The sequence below is a fragment of the Akebia trifoliata genome, chromosome 8 (genome assembly GCF_017979445.1).
Source record: "Akebia trifoliata isolate Shusen 1 chromosome 8, ASM1797944v1, whole genome shotgun sequence".
Lineage (NCBI taxonomy): Eukaryota > Viridiplantae > Streptophyta > Magnoliopsida > Ranunculales > Lardizabalaceae > Akebia > Akebia trifoliata.
Genome location: NC_141382.1, coordinates 50,687,293 through 50,703,494, shown reverse-complemented (window position 1 = coordinate 50,703,494; position 16,202 = coordinate 50,687,293). Strand labels below are relative to the sequence as shown.

The 16,202-nt window shown below is 34.6% G+C and overlaps 2 protein-coding genes across 4 annotated transcripts; both read left to right on the top strand.

The window, feature by feature from the left end:
• The first annotated feature begins 2,315 nt into the window (after positions 1–2,315).
• Positions 2,316–8,056, top strand: PBA1 (N-terminal nucleophile aminohydrolases (Ntn hydrolases) superfamily protein). Its single transcript, XM_086449387.1, has 8 exons — positions 2,316–2,553; positions 2,740–2,816; positions 5,021–5,076; positions 5,826–5,898; positions 6,139–6,250; positions 6,427–6,500; positions 6,985–7,059; positions 7,671–8,056. The coding sequence occupies exons 1-8, from the start codon at positions 2,451–2,453 to the stop codon at positions 7,800–7,802; spliced, it is 702 nt and encodes a 233-aa protein (XP_086305513.1). The 5' UTR covers positions 2,316–2,450; the 3' UTR covers positions 7,803–8,056.
• A 2,291-nt stretch (positions 8,057–10,347) lies between these two features.
• LOC147397594 (AIG2-like protein D) lies at positions 10,348–14,913 on the top strand. Of its 3 annotated transcripts, none has more exons than XM_086449386.1 (5): positions 10,348–10,678; positions 12,483–12,555; positions 13,095–13,187; positions 13,647–13,751; positions 14,311–14,646. In XM_086449386.1, the coding sequence occupies exons 1-5, from the start codon at positions 10,545–10,547 to the stop codon at positions 14,311–14,313; spliced, it is 408 nt and encodes a 135-aa protein (XP_086305512.1). In that variant the 5' UTR covers positions 10,348–10,544; the 3' UTR covers positions 14,314–14,646. The 3 variants fall into 3 exon arrangements, with proteins under 3 accessions (XP_086305512.1, XP_086305510.1, XP_086305511.1); XM_086449384.1 differs by lacking the exon at positions 14,311–14,646 and adding an exon at positions 14,658–14,913 and having other exon boundaries at positions 10,355–10,678; XM_086449385.1 differs by lacking the exon at positions 14,311–14,646 and adding an exon at positions 14,658–14,913 and having other exon boundaries at positions 10,361–10,678; positions 13,668–13,751.
• The last annotated feature ends 1,289 nt before the right edge of the window (positions 14,914–16,202 follow it).

Sequence of the window (16,202 nt, the reverse complement as noted above, 5' to 3'; positions counted from 1 at the left end):
GAGTCTTGAATTTTGAACATGAATCATTGAGATCAATGGTTTGAATCATCAATCTCAATGATTTGAATTTGACATTTTATTAAAGTAAGGGCATTAAGAAAGAAATAATTTACTAATTAGGTTGTTAAGATAACACCCTGAAATTTAGGTTGTATTTAGAAAGATATCTTGGTCGTAATGGGATCTATTGAGCAATATTTCCAAAACGGGGTCTTTGATATTACCACACCATTAAGAAAACCACACTCACAACATGATGATGGCTACAAATCACCAAATTATAAAATAACAACAAGAGATGAGATTTACCCCTTGTTGAAAAGTAGACATCACCCCCTTTTCTTTCCAAACTAATGACATATCCCTTGACTTTGATCTTTCATGAGATGTTAATGCAGAACGATTGAAATGCCCTCATCTTCAACTTACCTATTTATCTCTTTCAACCATCAAGACCTAAAGACCAAGATAGGGTTCTGGTGGAGGTGGCCTTGAAGCCATGGTTTTAAAACTTGATTTCGTATCTCATCTCGTCCATGCCAGATATCAAGTCATTTCCGAAGAGTTTTTCGATACGTTTGAGACGTTTTGTTCAAAATTTTGAAAAATGAAATGTGTGATTTTAAATCTTGTCTGAAAAATTGACTTATCCGTCCGTTTCGTCCATACCTAATACCGAGACAATTTGGAAGATATGTTTCGAACGAGTTTTGAAACCATGCTTGAAGGTGATAGATTTTTTAAAAGAGAAATCGGAGTTTTCACCAATAGGTTGAAGACAATCTAGAAGGAGTTCTCTAGGCTTAAAAAATTATAGATAAAATAAAAGTTTATTTAGAGTTAAGATTATAGGTTTTTGGAAAAAAATAAACTCTTTTGTCATAAGATTAAATATGAGGGCCTTTTGATTATTTTCTATTAATCTCGCATGCAAGACCAACGTTGAGGAGCATGATATCTATTTGAACTCAAAGGGTGACAATATCATGTGCTTACAAATTGATGATAAACTCCTTGACCATGAACCTTTTTTATGGTCTAGGACTAATAAAAACTATGGGTGCACATTGTTCGATTTGATTCGAATTGGGGGTAAAATTGGAACCAAACGAACCTTAGTTCAGTTTGATTCTCGGGTCTCCTAAACATAGATACCAAGACACCAATTATTAAATCTTACAATTAAAAAATCCACAATCATCAATGATTTTAGTTCAAAAGCGCAATAAAAAGAATGACGTTGACAATATAATATTAATATATCTATAATCTCAATTATATACTTAATAACATGAGTATTTTTTCAAATTGAAACTCATTAGATGGTTAGACCACTCAGATGGGTGATTAAATCTATTAGAATGCAAAAAAGCAAACAATGAGAGTTATTTTTTTGTTATATTTAAATTTATTTGTAAATAAAATGTATATATATAATGACTTTGGTTCAAGTCTAGGATTCCCTGAACCAAGTCAAATCAATCGATTTTTCAAAATTATAAATCAGAATTGAACCGATGAGCTAAAAAATTGAGCCAAATCAATTTGAAATGCCTTGATTTGGTTCGATTTGACCAGATCCAATGTGCACTCCTAGTAAAAACGATGTAGGTGCTCTCACATCCAACCTCTTGTCAAAATTCCTTAATTTTTCTTTTGAATATTTTTCATGCACACTCTTCAATTTTTATGGTAAATTACTTTTAATCTATTCAATATTAATTTTAATACACTGTTTTTTAATCCATCGTAACCTTTTTTTTTTCCTCTTCAAAATCATTGATTTGTTTGCCCAAATTTGAGCGTTTTATAATTTTCATATCTAGTTTGTGAGGTGTGAAGTTTTAACTAGACAGATATCTCTTTGGCGAACATAAGAGAAATTTTTTTTACCATGCAATAACTGTTCACTAGTTTTTGAGGAAAAAAAATCAAGGAAATTGAGATAAAGATGGAAGATGATGGAAGGGGAAACGAAGTTCCCACAAATTAGTTAGAATGCTCTAAGAGGCTTGGATACCTCAGTTTTTCACAAATAAAATAAATTTTTATAACAATTTACTCATTTTTGAAGAAATTAAATTAAATTTTCTAGGTGCAAGATGAGATCATATCGATAACTTTTCAGCTTCTCATGGAAGACCACGGTCGAGGGGTATGGCATGAGTATGGAAAGTTGGAAACAAAGTTCAAGTACAACAACCAAAGGTTGGGCTCAGTATTGTAGGTCCAAATTATTGCCAGTTGGGCTTTGTCCGGTCCATTAATACCTCTATTGATGGATTGGTGCCTTGCGAAGGAGGTTACGAGTTCTTCCCCTCTTCTACTTTTTAAGGACTCATTTCCTCCCTCGAGTCTCGTGTGTCACTCTTTGCAATTTCTCTGCTCGAAGAAAAGTTGGAGTTTCTTCAATTTCTAGGGTTTTTTCCTAAAACGCTTGAACTCCTGCAATGGATCTCAATCTTAACGCTCCTCATTCGATGGGAACCACAATCATTGGAGTAACCTACGATGGGGGTGTAGTACTGGGCGCCGATTCGAGAACCAGCACTGGTAATTCTTCGACTTCTAGGGTTTTATTCGTTCTTAATTTCGTTTTGTTTAATTCAATGTGATTCATGGAGATTTAAGCAGAATTTTTTGCTCGATTTACAAGAAAATCATTTTGTGAATTTGAAAGACTGTTTGTATCGTTAACAAAATCTGAATTTCGATGTCGTGATGTTCTCGTGTTGTTAGGAATGTACGTTGCTAATCGGGCATCGGACAAAATCACACAGCTGACGGATAATGTTTATGTGTGTCGATCTGGATCGGTAACTCTTTTAATCCCCACTAATTGCATTATCGAATTTATTCACATTTGATATGTGCTTCGGGTTTATCAACGTGTCAGTGGAGTGTAAAGTTAGGGATTTGGATCCCATAAGTCAATGATAGTGTGTTATCGAAATCGTTCATTTATTTGTTACGATCCCAAAGAGATATGGACTATATTTTTCAGTACCATTAACTCCTAGGTATTTTTGGTGCACTGGTTGAGTTTGTACCATTATTATGTTTACGAAGAGAGATGTTGCGTTCTTGGTGGGGTTCTTAGTAATTAGTATGCTTATCGTTCTGTAAATATGGAGACAAAAATGAAGGGTGAGTTTTTGGTGATCAATTCCGTCTCTACAGGGTTCCTATAAAGGATATGAAATGAAAGCATATGTACCCGAGGGTGTTCTGCATCCATTTCTGTAAAATGGTTTATAATACAGACATACATTAATAACTTTTAGAACAGAAATTGTAAACTCAAATAACTCTCAATTAGATAAATGTTTTCTATAACTACTCTTCCAAATTGATAATGAAATTACAAAAGCTTATTGAGCATTTGTTTTGAAAGGGAAATTTTCAATACATCTGCACTTGGTAATAATAACTCGAATAGGTGTTTAAAAGTTTCTCCCACTACCCAAACCAGCTATGAAGGGTTTTTTTCCATACTTGCTTTTTTATTTATTCCTTCACTAGTTCAGCTTAACTTTGACTTGGACTCAATGGAGAATTAGGGTTTTGTCTTCTCCTCCATATTATCTGAGGCATTGCAGTATTTGATTTACCAAGATGCACGTGAAAGAAGTATTGGCTAAGGTAATTATATCGTTATCGAAAAAAGATAATAAGGGTATATACACCTATCAAAAGAGGAAAAACGAAAAAGAAAAAAGAAATAATGGTATTAAGATCAGATGGTATCTCAATAGCGATTTGGAAGTACATGGGAGAAATTGGATTATTGGTGATTGATCTACCAATAAATAGGGTTTTGTGGTTGATGGCTTTTGATAAAATATTGGTGATTGATCTACCAATAAATAGGGTTTCATGATTCTCAATAGATGTATCCTTGGCAACTCCTGCATTGAATTAATGGGCTCTCCTCCTATCTATTGCCCTTTTTTAAGAGATTCATGGTGCTCATTTTTTATTCTTTTTGAGATTTGATGGATACTCTCAAGTAACGTTCAAGTGCTTTTTGAATCTTGGAGTTATAAAACCTTTTCCAATCTCAATAGGATCCTCTGGAATCTCCACCCTTTCACGGTGTTGGCACATGTTGAAAGAAAGAAATAGACATGACTTTGAAATTATTGAATTCTCAAACTGTCAAGTGAGGTAATCATTACAATGATTAAGACTTCCATTCTTTTGGGAATATGTTAGTTTGCATTTCAAAGGGTTCAGTTTGAAGATTTTTTTAAAATTGAATATGCAGAAATTGTTCATAAGAAAAATAGCGATTGAGAGGGATTGTTTTTTATCTAGTGAGGACATATCTCTCTAGTTTTCCCCCCTCTTGTTTTGGATATATTTTTACAAACTTGCTTTGGATTTTCTTTAATATATTATTGAACCTATTAAAAAATCTTAATATAGAATACTTTTACAAAATTGAAACAACCGACCCCCATATATATTTTCTTTATTTTAGTTTCCTGATGCCCATTATTTCCATATGTTTAAGAGATCCTGTAGGGAATTGTCCTTACATTTATGTGTTATTCTCAACTTGTTTGTTCTGGTGTAAGAGTAGCTATGGCTTTATAGAGAATTTTTTAAGGAACAAGACTTGTTAAGCAGCGGTACAATGTTTTGATTGTGATGATGATCATGCCTGTTCTGGTATATAGGAGGATGGTGCAATTAATTCTGCTGCTTTTGTATAATTCACTAACTTTCATATGCTTCAGTTGGCCAAGCCATTGGAAGGATGACAGTTTACCTTATGAGCTAATTACTTTCCTAGGTTGTACTGTTCTATGCTGCATCCATTTTGATTTCTTTTTTGTAAGCTACATGCATCTTATATGTTGATTGTGATGTTATCTATTTTTCCCATGCTTTTACTGCAACTCTCGGTATTCTATTTGATATTTAGAATATTCCATAAGTTGAGGTAAATAAATTATGACAAAGCCATTGGCCTTGTTTTATTCATATTAACTTTTTGCAATTTTGTGTTTTGCAGGCGGCAGATTCTCAAGTTGTTTCTGATTATGTTCGCTACTTTCTTCATCAGCACACGTGAGTGAATTTATGCCACTTCCCATGATCCTTCCTATTTCATTCTTGAATCTTTGATGATTATCTGATTTATTTCTGCACTTTGTGCTGGTTTTGAAAAAAAAAACTATGCTGGTAGATGATGTGAATGCTTATCATCCATTTGAGATCTTGATCCATAAAATAAGCTTAGTCCATGTCTTTGGATAATTTGAGAAGGATAACTTGAGATTTTTAGAAGGATCGTCATGTGAGATATATGTATTAATTGGAATGTTTTTATCTTAACTTTATAGTTAATACATGTATTATTTTTAGAAGGATAATTTGAGAGAAGTTGTAATTTTTTTTCCAAATTACATACATACAAGGGTCCCTAGAAATCGACCTAGTTAATGAGTCTTTTGTTGGTTCAAATTATTTGAAACCATTGGCAACATCCATACCAAGAGAGGCTTGTGACTGCTGACATTGTTCTGGTGCTGCCCTTGGCATTAAGTTGGTGTACAACAGATCTTGGTGTGGTGTTTTGTGTTCTCTGTTGGGAACTCCAGTCTAATCCTTATACACTGCTCTATATCGATACGTTGTTGACATGCCGAACATATTGTTTTTGTGAGATCGCTTAGTTTTGGAGGGAAGACTTGAATGTAATTTTGCCTCATTCAATGATTATTATAGGTTTTGATTATGAAGGCAATGCATGTTTATGCCATTTTATAATTTTTCAATACTGAACTGGTGCCACTGATCCACTTTTCTCGGTGCAGGATACAACTGGGGCAGCCTGCAACTGTCAAAGTTGCTGCTAACCTAATTAGGTTATTGTCCTACAGTAATAAGGTATGGTTAAATTGTCCCTTGTTTATATCTTGCTAGTTATTTATCCATGATTGCTACATACTAGGGATGTTGTCTTGTTCCCTTCCATTCATAGTGGGCAGTTATGATTAAATGAGTTATTTCCATTGTGTTCTGAATCAAGTGGGAGTCCTAATTTTTCACTTTGTAATATTCTGTTTGACTGATTGTTTTACACTTTTGTTCTATACTTCAAATATGATGGTTTGCTGAACATGGCAGAACATGCTTGAGACCGGCCTGATTGTTGGTGGATGGGACAAGTATGAAGGAGGTAAAATATACTCGGTGCCTCTTGGTGGGACAATTTTGGAGCAACCTTTTTCTATTGGAGGTATGTTATTGTCACCTCATTTTAAACCATTCTATTTGTACATGCTCTATCTATTCTTTTTTTTACCAAACATTTGGTGGGAAATTTTTGAAATGTGTATGAGCAACTCCACTGGAATTCCATCTCCAACAGATATTGGATTCAATAATCAAATTGTGACTTTTTTTATTTTTCAGGGTCCGGCTCTAGTTACTTGTATGGATTCTTTGATCAAGCGTGGAAGGAAGGAATGACAAAAGATGAGGCTGAGGTATGTAGACTTAAGTTGTTGCAAATGTATGGAGAATTGGTACTTGGAACAATTGATTACATAGGCCATTGTTTCCTGTACGATTATCCATTGTGATATTTTAACTTGACTGAATTGAAGGTGCTAGTGAATCAATCAAAGCTTATCTACCACAAAAAAAAAGGAGGGCAAGAAAAAAGAAAATAATTGGAACAATTGATAATCGCGGCAGTTTGCAATTTGTAACAAATTGATTTGGGGTTTATCTACCACCAAAAAAAAAGGAAAAAAAGAAAAGAAAAGAAAAAGTAAATTTTATCAAAGGCTGTATTCTACAAAACCTAATATACAATCTGACTTCCAAGTTGTCACTAATTGATTCTTCGTGGCTATGCAGTTATGATTTCCTGGTGTGGTTAAGATTTTCACATTCGGTTGACTGCAATTCTCTTGCTGTAAATTATATTTAAGCATCATTTCTAACAATTTTTGGCATTTACTGCAGAAACTAGTGGTGAAGGCAGTATCCCTTGCCATAGCTCGTGATGGTGCAAGTGGAGGCGTAGTTCGCACTGTTATTGTGAGTATCTTATTTCAATTATTTCTTCTTGTGAAAGTTGTGTTGAGTTATACACTTCAACTTAGCAAAAAGTGACTGGAATCCCTGAGCAAAATTTTGAGGGCAACTGTTAACATTCATCATCTTTAAACTGCAAACAGTAGTTTTGAAATTTTTTTCTTCTCTGCATTCAGTCCTTTTAATGATTCAAATCACATTAGTTTTGCCTTTTTTGCTTCTTAGACGAAGATCAGAGGATATTTTTCTCATTTTGCTTCTTTGACGAAGACATAAGTATATCTTTCTCATTCTATCCAAATAATTACTCTACAAAAATTTATCAATCTTTTGGGATTTTATTTGGGTCCCATCATCTCAGTACATATCAGGGTATTATAAAAAAGATGCCCATGGCAACTGTCCTTGTGGTCTCTTGTTTACTCTAGTTAGATTACCATATGAATCCCTTTTGGCAAATCACTTGCACCTCATTAGGACTTTCTTAGTAGGTTTCTTGTTGCAACCAAACATGCCTGAATTGGCTCTCTCCATTCAAATGTACTGTTTAAGCTATTGTTGTTTTCTTATTCACTGTTCTCTACCTGTTGTTTGGCCATGGCCTTGTTTTGCAGATCAACTCGGATGGAGTGACAAGAAACTTCTACCCCGGGGACTCACTTCCCCTATGGCATGAGGAGTTGGAGCCTTGCAATTCATTGTTGGATATACTGTCTTCTAGCGGTCCGGAGCCAATGAGCACTTAGAAGTCAGATTATGCTCAGAAATGCAGCAGCTCCGGATGCTGAAAACTATGATCAGTTTATAGTTAAAAAAACATTTTCTAGAGTCAACTTTCGAACCTATCAATCTGTTTGAAGGTTAAAATGCTAGTGATTTGTGCTTAATTTTCTTCTCTCTTTCTGACTAGATTTGATATGGGTTATTATGAAGTGAGGTATGGCAGTACTGTCTTTAGAAATTGAGTGGAATGAGCAATGCATTCATCTGTTTGATTGGAGTGTGAATCTCAATAATTTGATTTTTTATTGTCAAAATGTTCTTGGAGGCTTAGACTTGCAACAGGTTTAGTGTGAAGTGCTCACCACCAATGCCTCAATATTGGGGTGATCTGCTTCCATCTCCATGGAATTTACTGTCTTTTTTACTGCTTTTTAGTTAGTAGTTTTGTAGCTGCTCAGTATTTTTAACGTCTCAGTCAAATATGCCAAGCAATGCAGGTCGAAGGTAACATGGGTGTTGAGAGATCAAAATCCAATTTATTCTGCAAGGAACTTGTATAGTTCATATACCAAGGTTTTTTCCCTTATTTCCCCCCTAAAGTTTACATATGGTGAAATGAAGTGCAAACTGCTATTGGAATCTGTCTTTAACACATCTTAAAAGCCAGCCTGGGCAGAGAACCCATCCAGGTAGACTGTTTGTACTCCCACAGATTGCATCTAGGGCAATTCAAGCCAAATCTCAATTAACGGTTCAAGGTAACATGTGGCATTGGAGGGAAAACAAATTAGAGTTCCATTTCTGATCATTTTTCACATCAAGTTTCCTGTTTTGAGATCCCCTATTAATAACCATTGGGCTATGGCGGAAAAATTATATATATAGGATGATGATACTTTCTATTCTTACTCGTTTGTACTTACTTCCAATTGGACCCACCCATAGTTTGGATTGTCATAAAATATCAGTAAATTCCAACATTAATAACCATATTAAGCTGTGTTAAATAAATGGTAAAAATGCATCAAATTCAACTTTTAGTGAAGTAAAGTATGTCATGTCAGTAAAGTATGTCATGTCACAAATGAGTTCAAATCCAACCATGTTCAACTTCTATTTTTATTTTTTATTGATAAGTATAATAATTTCATTAAGAGGAAAGAGAGAAAAAAGGAGTTCAGATGGCCCCAAACAAGAAGATTGCAAATAATCAATCATAAAATGCAAAAAATAGAAAGTAAAAGTGACGAAGCTAAATGTCACAAATAGAGTTCCAACTGAAAATAAAATTCTAAAATGTTACGCCCTCTAAATCCCTGCTAAGCTTAGACCAAAAGTATAGAAGTCCCAAAATCTCCAAATTCACTATTTGAGATGACCTATCCTTGCTCTGGAAAATCCTATTATTCCTCTCCTTCTTAAGATCCCAAGCCATGAAAAAAGGAAGGATCACCCAACGGTATCTCTTTCTACGATAAAAAAGATAATGGATTAAGATATGATTCACCAATTCCCCACTACTCAAGCACAAAGAACATAAGTTAGGAGTAATCCAACTCTGAGAGCTTAAATTGTCTAAGGTGAAGATTCTTCCTAAAGAAGCAAGCCACATGAAAAAGTAAACCTTGGATGAAATGTGATTTGACCAAATGATGGACATCGAGAAAAAAACTACAATGAAAGGAAGTAAACACTTGTAAAATGAGTTGATCGAAAATCTCTTGTTCCTAGCCTTCTAAAGGTACTCTCTATCATAACAATTAGTACTAATCTTGAGAAAAACAATTTTGGATAGAGTCGTGATAATTTGACTATCTCACGTGGCATACTCAATTGAGTACTTGACATGACAAGTTTGGGAACCATATATCCGTGCTCCTTAGGATACACAGTTCCCTTGAGATACATTTTTTTATGGGGAAGTGCAGTCATGTGTCCCGAAGAGAGCAAATCTACCATTTTGAACTTGTCACGTTAAGGTAGTCAATTGAGTTTGCCACGTGAGGTAGTCAGATTATCATGATATTTTTGGATAAACAACTTGACTCTTATCATATCTTCAATGTATATCATGATTTCAAAACTCGTCCGAGATCGAGACGTATCTCCCGAGTTAATTTGGTATCAGGCATGGATGAGACGGATGGACAATCTTTTTTTAGTTGGTGGAATCTTGCGAGACGTTTGGGATGAGATATAGGAAATCTCGCTTGAGATAATCAAGACCAACGAGTTTTACCGATTTTCATGATTGAAACCCTATAATTGTCACCCACAAATTGAGTTTTATTCTTTTTCTCAATTAAGTGAATCAGAGAACAAAGGATTTGGGTCGAAATTGGATGAAAAACTTCATCTTCTTTATCAAAATTTTTAAATGGTTAAAAATTATTGTCTCAATATCGAAATAAGATAACTCGAATGAAATGAGATATATCATCCAAGTCAACTCAATATCAGGCATGGACGAGACAAGACATGAAATCGAGTTTTAAAATCATGACGTAGATTACTACCATTAGCATGATTATTTAATTAATTGGGAACACAAAACTGGTAACTATACTAAGCTTGTGGTAAGGTAGGAACAATCATTTCACACCCGTAGGCTTCTAATCGGGAAAAGTCATATGGTATGGGCAACCGATTCCCTTTTGCCTAGGTTGACTTTCCTACCACAAATTTATTCCAACGAAGTTGGACACTGAGATTTTTTAAGATTTTGTCATCTTAAGCAACTCAGAGAGAGAGAGAGAGAGAGAGAGATGGGATCTCCGATTGTATCTCAGCCCAACACAGTACACAGCGTCTTTGTGTACGGAAGCTTAATGGCCGATGAGGTAGTGCGCGTGCTATTGAAGCGCGTCCCTCAATCTTCTTCCGCTGTTCTTCACGGCTTGTAACTCTCTCTCTCTCTCTCTCTCTCTCTCTCTCAAGTCTCAATCTTCAAGTTTTAATGAATCATCTTGAATGAATGTGGGGTTTCTGTAAACAATTTAAGATTTTTCATGTTATTTGTTTCCTATTGATCCCTGGCCACAAAATATAGGATCTGGATTTCAGTCAGAAGTAATTGTTTCCATTCATGAGGATTGTCTTTGAGTGATTCGGCTAAAGTTGCAAATTTTAATATTTGAGAATCAAATGTTTTAGGTATCATTTTAATTGGGTACTGTTATCTGCCTAATAGGGATGGGAGTAGAGTAGTTTTGAGTGCATATGATGTATAGAATATATTCCTAATGAGTGGTAGAATAGTTAAAATAGGTTGGGTGCATGGGATTATAATCTGTATTGTGTGGGAGAAGTTGAGCTGTGGGTTATGGGATAGTGGGTAGTTTGGAGAAGTGGGTAGTTAGGGGTAGTGTTTCTCTTGTATTTAAATTCATTGTGAGATTGATGAAAATATGCAGAGAATTATTATTATTAAAAGTCCTTTGGGATTTGGAGATTCACCATCTCGAATTGGTGGCTTAGGAGGTCTGATCTCCCTCGAACGAGATCAATCTCAATATTTTTCTTCGTTTTATTATTTTTTATGATCCGATCTAAGTAGGTATGTAACATATCCATCGGTTCACTCACGGTCACGGAATACCTACCTACCTATTAAAACCAATATATTGGCTGATAAATTCACTTTGCTCTTTATATCTTCAGTATCTAATAATTTAATTATCAAAGTATGTATATATATGTCAAAATGATTATTTGAAATATCTCTTTTTGATGAACGTCTTCACTGAAACTCATTTCCAATAAAGAACTTTTAAAAATCTATATCATACTGTGTGTGGAAAACAATCTGCCACTATTACCCCCCACAAGACATTTTAAATTTTTTATTTGCCCCCATGTTGCGCCCCTGCAGGTAACATAGGAGGTGAGGTGAGGGCTTAGATATCTTTATCTTGTTCACATCTCACCCTTATAAGCTTAAGAGAGGTGTAATGTAAATAGGTTTTCCTTCCAAGGAACCACCATTCCCTTTACGTATTTTTATACATCTTTTGCAATTTTTAGAGGAAAAAAAGTTAGAATTGCATGGATTTGTTGGAATTTGAAACTTGTTTATCGTTCCTTCTTTACAAAATAGTACTGGAACCTACTTTTCTGTCTTATATTTTAATTTTTTAACTTTTAACATCAATCAGTTATTTTCACTCAAATTAGATCAAGGATATTGCATGCAAAAATTCCTTTTTTTTTTTTAATTGTTAAAATTCTTTCTTTCTTTATTTTCTTCCAATTAATCCTTACCTAGTTTAATTTATTTTGTTATTCCTGCATTTGGTATCCATGAAAATATTGATCAGTTTCATTTCTGACCTCATGATCTCTTTGCATTTTAAACTCTGATTCTTTCTTTTGAACCCTTTTTTTTTTCTCCTGGTTCTTTTTCCTATGGATACCATGGATGGGAATGAAAAATGACAGTATAGGAGGTAGGAATCCATACCTTGTTTTGGTAATAAAAGTGGCATTGAAACTGCAACCTCAGAGTACAAGTTTGTCTGATTGGCCCAAGGGGTTAAATAGACCATTGCTGAATCCTTCATGTAAAAGAACTCAGATACATTGTGCAAGTGTATTTTGTGACAAATAAGAAAATATTGAAACTTACAATGTTGAAATCTGGTGAAAATTACTCTATATCAGTCTTTAGTGTCTTAGTTCACTTTTGACATGATTTTTTTTTTCAGCCATAGGTTTAGCATAAAAGGACGCATTTATCCAGCAATTCTTCCAGTAGAGGATAAGAAAGTTACTGGAAAGGTCAGTTATTTAATCCATTTATCCTCTTAATAGTACTGAGAAAGCTAAATTAAATTATTCTTGATTCGAGACACCAAAACTCAAGTTTTATGTTGTAAATATTTCCTTGTTTAGAGCATATTTTCCTATTGGTTGAAGTTTGCTACAATTTATATAATGGTCCTCATCTGAGCAATTACCATCCACTCAAAATTTGAATAAAATATCAAATGATGCTTTTCATGTTTCAATATGATATACGAATCTGACAACCTCATCCGGTGGAAAACTGATTGGATTCAGATGGCGGTCAATATGAGAGAGTCAGACTCACTTTCTCTCCCCACAGAAAAATCAATTCTGGAGTGGGGTAAGGAAATGAATGAGAAATTGAAGCCCAACAAATCACATTTTCATGTTTTCTCAGCAATCAAAACACACCCTTAATGCTTTTGAGTTTCATGTTAGTTCTTTATGACATTTCCTTCTATTCTATTCTTTCTTGTAAACCTTGATTGTATCAATCATTCTTGTTTGCCCAAATGGATTTTTTGTTGCAGGTCCTCTTGGGTATCACAGATCCTGAATTAGACATTTTAGATACATTTGAGGATGTTGAATATGAAAGGCACTCTGTTGGCGTCTCTTTGATTGTAAGTAATAGTCAAATCATCTTAATTATTTCAGAATGCATTGGTCCCATTGCTCCACTTGCAAAAATGAAGGAAGAAACCAGAGATTTTTCTTGGACATCCTAAAAGTCTTCTTATTGATAGAAAACCACATTGTGATTTTGTTAACTCGCACTGAGAGTCATGGAGAAGAAGGGTGGTTACTGGTTCGTGGTTCCTATACAATAGAGATGAAAGGAAAAAATATGAACCAATTTTAAAATTTGTTGGAACTTTTTGGTAAGGATTTTTTAAAAACCAATTTAGAAGATTAAAACGAGGGTGTGAGTCTTACTTCCGGGTTAGTTCATTTATGCATTTCTTTCTCAAAATAAATTTTACAAGTTGTCAAAGACAATGATCTCAACTCTTGATTCAATATAGTGAGGGAGAATTACTATTTGGCTTATTGCTTAATGCTTTTTCTGTCATACTGAAAAGGGAACTTTGGGGAGTTTGCAGGATTCTTGTGAAAAGTTACAGGTCCACACATATGTTTGGGGAAACAAAAATGACCCAAACTTATACGGGGACTGGGATTTTGAGGTACCTTTCTCTCCTTCGCACTTGCTTTCTCACTATGTGAATTCTTTTTAATTATCCAATTAGTACACCATTCCCAATTAACTGCAAACTAAGTCGTTACGACACCCAAATACAAATACTGCTACACTTGTACGATTCTTCATTTCCTGAAATCAGGGACACTGATTAACACAACGGCACTATTTTTATATTCTTATTGACAAAGTAAATGAGATAGCGTGGAGAAACACGATAGTCCAATAGGAAATGAGAAACGGTGTTCTAGAAGTGTTCATGTCTTATCCAATTCCGTTACCATTATAAATATCATGTCCCTTATTTGGGGAAAAGAAAAAAGTTATCAGTTTCATATCATGTCAATACGGATACTACAGCCTGTTTGATACTGCAGACACGTTTAGCACCCATTATCTTAGCCAATTGCTAGTTTAGACATATATCAAAATTAAAAGAAGAAAAAACTCTATATACATCATGTCTACGATATGACAGACACAGTGAAGTATCTGAGTATTGTAGCTAATTGTGTCGCTTAGACTATTTCTATTTGATTCAATAGTAATGTAGCTGACTGGAAGCACGTGCATCAAGCCAAACCGACTACAAACAAGGTGACAATGGCTGCAATATTGTTATTATATACTCTTGGGTCTATTGTTATGTGCTCGGCATCATCAAAGCCTTGTAGCAAAATTCTAGGGTCAGTTATTCTGATTCACTTGTATTAATGTGGATTGTCAGTATTGCTTATTGTCCCTTACCTTATGAAACAGATAATACAATGAGGCCTCAGAACTCAACCCTTTCTTATTTATTTGGTATTGGTGATGTGATTTTTTGGCCCCCCATCCCCCCTGTTTAGATTCCTTTTTATCATTTCTGTTCCTTTCTTTGTATTTTTACTAGGAATGGAAGCAAGTGCACATGAACGATTTTCTCACGATGACCACTGGTTTCGTGGAAGAGCTTGAAGGGCCTGAATCAAAGCCAAGGGTTGTGACCTATGAATCCTTCTTTAAGCAGGCTGAGGAGAAGCCCCCAACATCCGCCATGCATTAATTTAAGTCTCCATCCCTTTTCTGTAAATAAATTCAAAACTATATCCATCCATTTAATAATTATTTGAATTTGAGGATGCGCCTTCCATGGTGTTAATTTCTCTCTCTCTCTCTTTTTTTTTCCAATTAGTTCATTATTTTATCTTTATTCTAATAGATATAGATTGACGGCCAATTGCACTCATTATATTCATTAGCAGGGATAAGTTCTTAGGCTGCTTGAAAGATAATTTACTGAAATGGACACGACATGGCCACACACGTTTAAGGTTTAACCACAAAAATTGTAAATTCTGGGTTATATATATTATGGATTGTCTTCAATCCTTTCCCATTTTGATAATATTTGAATTGTTATGCTTACAAAATGTCCTTGCCTAAAACCTCTTAACCAAAACCCCATTTATTTTTCCCTCCAAAACCTGCCTTCTTCATATTTTAGGGTGAAAGATTCCACCAACAAGATCCTATCTCCTTCAATCTTCAAGCTTCATAAAGGTGGGATTTAAAATATAGAAAATCAAGGGTTTTTGGAAGAGGTTGGAGACGATGGACTGTAATGCTTTGGGGATGGACTTTTGAGAGAATTATTAAGGGGTTTTTACTAGGCATTTATTTCATTTTACGTTAGTCTTTCTTATAAGGCTAAGGTCACAGGGATATGTCATCAATTCAAAAGCTTGGGAGATATCTCAAATATTCATCAAAACTTGGAGGGTATGTGTCTAATCAACCCATATTAGTATCACCCCTAAGCAATATATAGATACCTCTCTATGTAAATATTGCGCATTTTCATATATAAAGTTAAATTTTTTTAATAAAATAAATACGGATAATTTTGAGATACCTCTAGGTTTGGTGGGAGCCAAAATACCATGATTCACCCCCCCCCCCCCCACCCCCCAAAACCATCGTCTTCAACAAAGTTTATACCTCATTCACCTCAAGCGTGTCCCTCCTTCAATCTCCAAATCTCAATGGCAAGATTGGGTTTCTTCAACATCCTCGAGAACTTTAGTATGAGATCTAGAGCTAGTGTTTCGATTGGATGGAAATTAAACAACAATTTGTTTCAATGCACCTTGGCCAATTGAAAAAATGCTTCTTCGTCTTTTGATCTCATACGTTGTTAATGCCAAATGTAGCATTTGAAGCTATTAATGTCATACAAGTCCTCTACTTAGTATTTAGTAATTAAAACGATTTATAGTTATAATATTTTATGTTTTATAACTAATCTAATAGATTGAGTTGGATGCATCTGATTTGATTAAACTAGTTTATTTTAAGAACAGAAATATCTTCTCCTGCTTTGTAGGCTAGTTTGCCTTAATATCAGTACTTGTTACATGGCGGGATGGTGAGTGATATAGACCCAAATGTCCATTTA